Below are 10,042 nucleotides of genomic sequence, written 5' to 3'. Positions count from 1 at the left end.
TTTTCTAAAAGAAAGCCTGTGCTCTTCTGTATGTACACACAGACATGCACACCCTACGTGACTTTGGCTAGCTGAGTATCTCCTTTCTTCTTCTACCTGTGCAAAGTTGGCCTAAGGTGAACTCGACAGCTTCATCCCTCCCCACAAAGCATGGTCTTGTGTGGTGAGAAGGTTGAGTCATAGTGGTAAGGAGATGTCCACACATTTCTCTCTAGAAAACACACAATGCATAGATAGGACTAACTTCAAGAAACATATGTTCCAACTGGAGATACGCAACGTGCTCAAAAGTTTTTAAGGACATTTAAAAAGAAACACATGGGTGGGTATAAATAGAAGTTGTAGAACATATCCAAGGCTGAAAGGCTGAGGGGACACAAGAGATCAGAATAAGGAGAGCCAGGAAAACCACTTGCAAGTGTTTCAGTTAGGGTTTGGAAGTGTGCACACGAAGATGTCCACATGAAGGGAACAGAGGTTTCCTAAAGGTCACACCAGGCACTCTGGGTTCTCTCCTAAAATATCAGCGGACATTAAAGTTTGCTTGACTGTAGAAACATCCAGTGGAATAAACATGGAACAGAATGAAAGAATTTGAAAGGTCAGAAAGGACATCTGACTACATTGGAAAAAGTGAGAAAAGGATTAGGAAAAAAGGATCAGGGTTCTAAAAGATCTTGATGAATGAAAGCATATAATTATAAGGTAGACATGAATTAGGGGAAATAAAAACACACCAGTTGAGTCAAAATGACAGTGGCATAAACAAAGTATTAAAAACAAGAACAAAAAATTCCCTCATAAAAAAAATTCACTCATAACTATCAAAGATAACGAAAACTTTTTTTCCCCTTTCTGACAACACATTTGGGAAATGTGAAATCAGGGGTATAAGAAGCTGGTCGCTTAAATTAAAAGAATATATACATCTGGAAAAGAAGTACTATAATAGGAGAGAAATGATAGAGAATTACTCTTTGTCACACATTGACTCTAGAAAAATCCATTAATTTTCTGTGTAGCTATTTTAACACAATCCTTTTTTAACACTGTATCACAGATGACATATAACAGAGCAATCATGAGTCAGTCAATGAACCTCAATTTTCTCCTAAGTCTTTGCTAGATGCTGGGGAAAAAGAAAACCAGTATTTGTTAAATGCCCACTTTGTGCTATGTATTACTACAGGCCTTTGACTGCTTTATTTCATTTAATCATCACTATAACTGTGTAAGGTGGGCACAGTAAACTTAAAAAAAATTTTTTTTGAGGTATAGTTGATTTACAATGTTGTGTTATCTCTGCTGTACAGCAAAGTGACTCAGTTTTACACATATATACATTCTTTTTTATATATTTTCATTATGGTTTATCCCAGGATATTGAATATAGTTCCCTGTGGGCACAATAAACATTTTAAAGATGAATGTGAAGGTTGGAGAGATGAAATAATTTGCCCAAGTCCACACAGCTGGTAGGTGGCAGAGCTGGTACTCAAATATTACTTCTCTCAAGCTGGAATAAAGCTTATCTGGGTTAAAATCTGCTCCTGCTACATACCAGCTTTGTGGCCTGAACCTAATTAACCTCTCTGGATTTCACTCTTTTCTTCTGCAATACAGGAAGACAAAACCAATTCTCAAAGAGTTATTTTGTGGAAATTAGTTTATTCATTTGTTCATCTATCAAATGATGGACCACAGAACAAGGAAGTGAAGAAATGAGGGAGGGGGTAACATTAGAACAAAGTCAATAGCTCTAAAGTTGTGATGAAGTAGAAAAGATTGCTAGAATAGCAGCATTAAAGCAGATGAGCTGGATGGGCAGGGGTCAAAGTATAGTGCCTGAAGGAGAGTTTTCAGAGGTTGTATGGATTTTGATGTCAACATGAAGGAGATGACCACAGGAGTAGGTGGCTAAGGATGTGAAAGGTAGGGATGGGGGAAGAGAACCTTGGAGGCAAGGAAGTTGCGAAACTGAAAAACAATGAGCAACGCATGCAAAGTATCTAGAACTCAGGTGATCCTTACAAAATGCTAATCCTGAAAAGTAAAAAATTAGACATAGCAAACATATTTCTTGTCTGCATATTAAAAAGGATGAAAGTGAGAAACCTGCCTGAGTGGCAGGCAGTGGACGGGAACACATATTTGATGCTATAGAAATGCATCGAGAAGGCAAACAGTGCAATTTCCCACCCAGGCTCTTATTTATTATGTCCTGATATGACTCCCTTACACTTTAAATACTTCTGCTTGTAGGTACTTAAGTGTTCCGTTAACTGCTTTTGTAAGAGTTAATAAAATCGTGAAGAGTAAAAAAAGCTGAATTAAGTACAACAGGAAACAGTTAACAGTATGCAACAATGGTATGTTATTTTAAGAATATTAAGCAACCTCCTTACAACTTTATTTATATTATTAATTCACTTAGCAGTTCCTTTCCTGTTTTAAAATACAGGAACGTATCCAATCCATGTTGAATGATATCTATTATCATCTGTTGATAATTATTATGTTATCAGTTTATTGGGATTCCAATTAAAGAGACTTAACTATATTTATAGAGAAAAAAATAAATAATTTTAACAATTAAAAAAAAAAGTACAACAGGAAATGTTAACAAAACTTTCCAGGCAATATTTATTATAAATAAATATCTACGGCTCAGCAGTTCCTTCTGCCTTGGTTCTTCCCACAGTAAACACCACCTTATGAGATATCTTCTCTGTCCTTCCTATGTAAAATCATCACCCCCCGCCCCCTTCCATTATCACACACTCTCTCTTCTTCACATCATTTATTACCACTGGGTACACTTACATTTCTTTGTTCATTGTCTTTCACCATTCTCTCTCCCAACTATAAGAGTTGAGACTTCGTTTCTTTCATTGTTTTACCTCTAATTCCTAGAACAGACTTGGGCACATAGAAGCTCATAAAAGTTACATTAAAAAAAAATCTACTTTAATAACTCTTTAAGGTCTTAAGTGCTCAGTAAAAAGAATGGTTTCCCATTTTTACATTTAGAAAAGAAATTATGAACTAAGGTTAAAGTGAAGAAAATAAAATTTCTACTCCACTGTTTTTTTTCCTTGTTACCACCTCTAAAGATCAATGTTTAGTTAAAAAAAAAAAAATTAACACTTATTTATTTCCTTTAGGGCTTACAGCCTATGTGTTCCTTAAATCCAATTTGCTGAGCTTCACAGTTCTGTGAAATGTACTATGTCTGTGATGGTCCATTGTAATCACAACCCACCACCTTCTAACCACCACAGATGGAGAAAGTGTTGAAAAGAATTTTTCCAAGCTGCCATATTCGATTTAATACTTTGGGGGACAGAGGGAGAGGAGGAGGAGAGCATAATATTTCTTTACTGACATGGACTTTATTGTTACTTATACTCAAGTTTTTAAATAACAAAAATAGAAGACATTTTGAATCAAGAGTACGTCTCAAAGTGAAACATTAAAATGGTGGTCTCATTACTCTTGAACCTGGATACTGGCCAAAATGGATTTTATGTACTTTTAAGGTGAACAAGTACAAGTAGTCTATTTAGTAAATAAGGTTAAATGTCTGTCAGCAGATCTAAAATTTCAGAGGCAATATTTTATTTCAAAAGTAATAAATAATACAGTCACATATTAAATGGTGAGAGTTACAATGATAGAAACCCTTAAAATTCTTATAAAAAAAACTAGAATTATTTCACAGTTAGTCTTGCCCACATTTCTCATGACTGTATGTCTTCCGGTGATCAATTAATCCAAATTAAAAATTAAATACATATTAACTTACCAACAGTGATATAACTTCAAGGCTGAGAAAAAGCACTAATCACAAAGAATTTCAATTAAACGTTCATCTAACAGTCCAGAAAGAGATGTTATCGAGAGAAGTCCTAATTATAAATCAGACAGCTGTGTATCTGTTTAAAGACTAACATACACCTAGCTTCACCAAAACACTTCCGGAAAAAACTACACATACCTATTTTGTTCAAGACATAATATGAAACTTAAAATAATTCCTCTACTTTAAAAAAAGCATGACTCCTAAGAAAGGTTCATAGCATCTTATTAACAAAGCAAAAATGTTAACCTGAAATGGTTCATCTACTTTGGTCTTCAGTTACAAATAAAAAGTCACTAACAATTTATTATAATAATTCTATAAACAATTGGAAACATTATCAGAAAAAAAATTTTGTCAATGAAAAAAATCACTGATTCAATGAGCATTTGATCATTTTATTAACAAAATATTGGCAAGAATTACATCCCTCTCTGGTGAAACTTTTCAAATAATTTTATGTGGAGGGCCTTGAGATGCATCAATTACAAAACATTTTTTTAAATGAAAACATTTTTTAAATGTACAAATACAAACCAGTACTTTATACAAGAATTCTCTACAAAGTTTGTCAATCAATGTAAAAAATAATTTGTTTCAACTGAATATAAGGCATGTTCAGTTTCTGTAATTTTGCAGAATTATTTTTTTTGCTTTGTTGGAGACTTTTCTCTTCGCCGGTCCTGATTCTTCTTTGATTCTCTGGATTGTTCAGAGTATTGGCTAGATTTTTCCCATCGCCTCTCAGCACCATTCTGATACCTATCTTCATCACTTCTAGAGGCTGAATGTTTTTTATCCTTTTCTCTTGACTTGGACCTATCCTTCCTTCTAAAATTCTCACTGTCCTTATTTCGGTATTTGCGCTCATTTTCAGAGAAAGAATTTCTTCTCTCTCCTCTTTTCTTTTTGGGATCCCCAAGATTATGTTCCAAATCCATGTATATTTCTTGCTCTCTGTCCTTCATGGCTCTGCTGTAGCTGTTTCGCTCAGAAGGAAGCCCTCTGTCTGAAGTGTACTTTGTTACGGGATCTCTTGAATCTCTGTCTCTGGGTTTCTCTGACCTCCTTTCTCTCTCGGTCCTCGTTTCCTGGTGCCGTTGCTCTGGTCTCCTTTCTTCTTGTTTCCTATCATTCGTGTGTTGTTTCCTGATCAATTTATTTACTTCTTTCCTTCTGTGGTTCCCTTGCCCCTTCTTTCTTACATCTTTATCTGCACGTGTAAAATGAAATATAGTTAGCTTTCATTTTAGTCTTAATTTCACAACTGAAAAATCACACTTATTGATGCATTATAGGTTTACTAATTCAGACAAACTGGATGCAGAGCCAAATTGATCGAATGCAAAGTCTGATGACAGAACATTATACAAATAGTGTAATTTTTAAGAATATACAATATATTAACTGAAGTACTGCTTTGACCCTTAACTCAAAAGAGTAAACAAGAACTTTAAATAAACTATAGCAAATGTAAAAGTTTTAATGAAGTGACTAAAGTGGTACATTTCCACTCACATATTTTATCCAAAACATAAATTCCAGCTCACATGCATTATGTCATATGAAATATTATGTCAGATCTCGTACATAACTAAAATGCAATGATCATACATGCCAGCAACATCACTTCCTAAAAGGTGGGTTGAGCAGGATGACTGGGTTTGTGTAATGATATGAATATGTATTTTTCAAGTGAAAACCTCTGCCTACAGAAACGATAGTTCTGCTATTAGAGAAGGACTAACTGTACTAGCAAAGAGAAGCTATATTGAGATATAATCATAGGCTTTATGAGAGCCACAAAGGCTTGATTTCTGAGAAAACTCTTCTAAGAAGGCCTTGAAACTTTTAATTTTATTGATACGATCACAAATATAAGTATTAATTACAATGAAATATCTTACCATTTTAAGCTATAAAACACATTTAATCACTATATCTGTGTTATTTAGTTTGGGTACATAATCAAAGGTACTGAGATGACCATAATTTCTGTCAAATTCATATGAATACAAAAAGAAGAAAATATGGTGGAAAGTTGCCTACCTTTGTCCTACCTCCACCCAAACCTCAGTGTATCAGCCTCTGTTTCTCCTGCCAAATGCCTACCCCTGGCACAGTCAGTTGGTTTGCCACTAAGGACCTATTGCTCTGGTTCCTATCAAGCAGCTCAGCTGAGCTGCAGCTACCCAAGCAGAAACCATATGGCTCTGTGCAGAATCGACGTCTAACTGACCCTGGTGTATGCCACTCTTGGTGCTTCTTGACACTAAAACCTGAGCCCTATAATAATATGCACTCTTCTCTCTCTTTGGTGTTTGCTTTAAAATTTTCTAATTTGGGGTAAGTTCATATTGCTTTTATGCTATTTAATATTTTACTGATAAAACTGAAAGCTCTCTACTGAAATAGTATGATGAGGCAAATTAATTTTGAATCAGCAAGCTTCCTTATTGCAGCAGTTCATGCTGTGTTATCATCTGTTCTCAAAACAGATACCATGAAATAACAAATTCTTTAGAGCTGAATGGTAAATGAACAATGTTAGTGTATTTCAATTCAAGAATAAAATTTCCTGTGAGCAAGTGGAATCTTGCTCTAATAATATAAAACACTGAAAGTCCCCTAATTCTGCATGCCACTTAGTGTGTAAAACAGTGAAACAAGCGTGTAAAGACTAGCCTTCCAACCTACTAAGAAGGCTGTGGGGAAAAGTGCTGCCTCTCTGAAATACGCATTAAAAGATACAAGAAATGACATGCATTTTAGACAATCACACTATCTCTTATTCAAACTAAGATACTATGATGAAAGAAAGCAGAATTGGCCCTGGGGAAAACAACATAGACCTTTTCAGAAAATGGCATATTTGAAAAAATCCTTTACTATAGCACTTCCCCTTCCCAAGGAGGACAGAGAAAATTGTGAAAGACTAGTAATGCTGCTGAAAACAACTAGAAATGCCAGATAAAATTTTAACATCTTCTGTTGAAAGGCACTAAAGATCTGGAGCAACTTAAGATGCTATAAGGAAGGAAGTGCTCAAAAAAAGGGATGGGAGTATGTCAAAAGAACACAGGAGTCAACTTGAAGGAACTCCTAATTGCCAAAGTTGAAATGATCTGAACAAGAAAATAAATGATAGCATTGGACTTTAACCCATAGAATAAGATAAATATCCATGAGTCCACACTGATATAAATATATAGTTAAATTAATAAATAAATGGAGGAGGGCACAACTCTTTCTTACAGGAGAAATTCAATTACCAAATGTGGAAAAAAAGAGACAAACAGGAAAACCACCATTTGGCAAACACTACAGTAATAAGTGTTGCAGATAAGATCCAAAGATGGATGTGAAAATAGAAGACTGAAAGAGGAGATTTGCATAGTATTGAATTATCTCCCTACAAGATATTAATTTATAAAGAAAAATAGTTTCCATGAGAAAACCCAATAGATACCACCTTAACCAAGTGATCAAACTTAACGTCACCAATATCAATATCATCAACTCCTCAATAAGGCACAGTAAGAACAACACATCGTTTCTACGGTATTCTGGCCAAAAATGAATAACCTCATTCTAATCATGAGAAAACATCAGACAGATCTCCATACTGCGGGACATTCTGCAGAATAAGTGACCAGAGGACTTAAAAAGGGTCAAAGCCATTCAAAACAAGGAAAGCCTGAGAAGAACTACCACAGGTTGTAGAAGATTAAAGAGAAATACAATTAAAGGCAAGGAGGACCCTGGAAAAAGAAAAAGAACATTAGTGGGAAAACTGGTGAAATTCAAATAAGACGTGTTGTTTGGTGAATAGCATTTTCCCGATGTTAATCTCCTGGTTTTGATAAGTGAACTACAGTTATGGAAGATGCTAACATTCCTTCCAGGGGAAGTTGGGTGAAGGCTATATGGAAATTCTCTGTACTATTTTTGCAACTTTCTTATAAGTCAAAAATTAGTTCAAGATAAAAAGTAAAAAAATAAAGACACCAGAGAGCTGGCGGAAAAAAAAAAAAATGAGGACTAGAAGGGCCAAGATTCAAGAGAAGGCAGAACCACAGAGAGGTAAGGTAATGTCACTTTCTCCCTGCGAGTATCTGCTGATTCAGGGCTGCTGCTGAGGGACACAGACCAGCAGACATAGACTGGCAACATTGCAGGGCTCGAGAGATAAGAACAGGACTAGTTATTTGCAATACATACATGTGACAAAAGATACATATCTGAAATACATAAAGGCACTTACAAATCAACAGATAAGCCAACTTAATGAAAAGGGTGGGAGGAGGCAAAAAATCTGAACAGCCACTTAACAAAAAGAAGATATCCAAATGGCCAATAATACACAAAACAATGCTCAACTTCACTACTGATCAAGGAAATGCAAATTAAAGCCACAATGCAGTACCATTACACACCCACCAAAATGGCTAAAATGAAAAAGATAGTCAGTTAAAGTGTTAGTGAAGATGGGAGCTACGGGAACTCTCATACATGGCTGGTGGGAGTGTAAACTAGAATAACCACTTGGAAAGCTGTTTGGCAGTATCTACACACACCCTACAACCCAGTGATTCCACCTCTAGGTATATATCCAACAGAAATGTGCATATATATATATATATATGTATGTCGCCAAAAGATATGTACAAGAGCTTTCATGGCAACACTATTTATAAACTTAAATTTCCACTGAGTAAAAGGGATAAATGTTAAATATACTGTGGAATATCTGCATAGTGAAAAACTATACAGCAATGAGAATGAATGAACTATAACTAAATGCAGTAGTGCGAACGTATCTCACAAACGTAAAGTTGAAAGATAAACCAAACATAAAGGAATTCATAATATGTAATTCTAAAGTTAAAAGCAGGCAAAACTAATTTACAGAATTACAAATCAGAACAGGAGCTGCCATGAGGCAGTGGATGGGAGGAGTGGTAGTAAGTACAAGAGGGAAAAAGGAAGATTTCTGGGGTACCGGTCGTTCTCGTTCTGGGTCCTGGCTACACGGATGTGGTCTGTTTATGAAAATTTATACAGCTGTTCACTTAAAATGTGTGCACTGAACGTGTGGTATGCGTCAATTACTAATATAAAGCTTCACTATTATAAGTAAAAAATTAAAATTTCTTTAAAATATAACCATCAGGAAAGCGCCTGTAAACTAGATTACAGACATTATGAATGGCATTTCAGTCAGCACTCAAATAAATATTTGCCAATGGAATATCTTCATTTCGTTGAAGAGGATTCCAAAAGATCACCTTAGCATTATAAATGCTGAATTCAGTAGAGACTGCAACAGTGATAGGTGATCATTTATATTATTAACTGTGGCTTTTAAACAACTGAACTCTAAAATAAATAAGCAATCAAATTATTCTCTTCCCTTGTAAACAACACCAGCAATATACTTGTTAGAAAAGAGCACGATCAATTATAAATGAGTTTCAATACCTGAGGCTGAGCTCTGACTGCCGGTGGATGAAGAATCGCTTTCTTCACTAGAAGACTCTGAGCTGCTGTCACTGCTGTCCGAACCAGAGGCAGAGGAGTCAGACTCCGAGGAGGAGGACGCAGAGGAGGAAGAGGAGGGGGAGGACTTATTTGGTTCAACATCTGGTTTTTGTGCCACGATGACCTTTGGTGTATTTTTGAGATGCTCACGCAATTCATCCCTAATTAGAAACATAATCTCTGTTAGATTCTGCCTTGAAGGCAACTGTGAGATAATTCTGTAAGTTGAATAAAATTCTGATAATAATTCTTACGTTAAACCTCCAAGACCTATAGAAGTGAAGAAGTTGATGGCAAACCGAGTGTTTCTTGGGTTATCTCGGGGTAATAATCCTTCAAAGAATGGCTGTAGAGTTCTAAAAAAGAAAAAGAAAATGAACAAAAGAGGACAGATTGCTTAAATATAAAAAGGCAAAATCCTTATACAGTCATTTTTCAGATTTTCTATATATTAAATTAGTAAATGAAATACAAGCAAGTGATTTAAAAATCATTTATCTGGTCAGGCTGCATGCTATCTAAATGAGTAGGGTCAAGTCATAATTTACTAAAATTAATTTCTAGGGATTTCTCTGGCAGTTCAGTGGTTAGGACTCAGCGCTTTCACTGCCATGGCCCTGGTGGGGGAACTAAGATCCCACA

At 35.5% G+C, this 10,042-nt stretch overlaps 1 protein-coding gene across 2 annotated transcripts in view; it reads right to left on the bottom strand.

Moving 5' to 3' along the window:
• Nucleotides 1-4,236: 4,236 nt before the first annotated feature.
• Nucleotides 4,237-10,042, bottom strand: part of CWC22 (CWC22 spliceosome associated protein homolog) — a 63,466-nt gene continuing 57,660 nt past the window's right edge. For both annotated transcript variants that reach the window (XM_082397516.1, XM_082397517.1), the window contains exons 18-20: nucleotides 9,655-9,756; nucleotides 9,341-9,561; nucleotides 4,237-5,072 (exon numbers count right to left, since the gene is read on the bottom strand). In XM_082397516.1, coding sequence (XP_082253642.1) covers nucleotides 4,501-5,072; nucleotides 9,341-9,561; nucleotides 9,655-9,756 — 895 coding nt within the window. In that variant the 3' untranslated portion in view covers nucleotides 4,237-4,500. The remainder of the gene's footprint in view (nucleotides 5,073-9,340; nucleotides 9,562-9,654; nucleotides 9,757-10,042) is intronic.

Source organism: Balaenoptera borealis (genome assembly GCF_965194805.1).
Source record: "Balaenoptera borealis genome assembly, chromosome: 6".
Lineage (NCBI taxonomy): Eukaryota > Metazoa > Chordata > Mammalia > Artiodactyla > Balaenopteridae > Balaenoptera > Balaenoptera borealis.
This window is presented reverse-complemented; position numbering and strand designations above follow the sequence as displayed.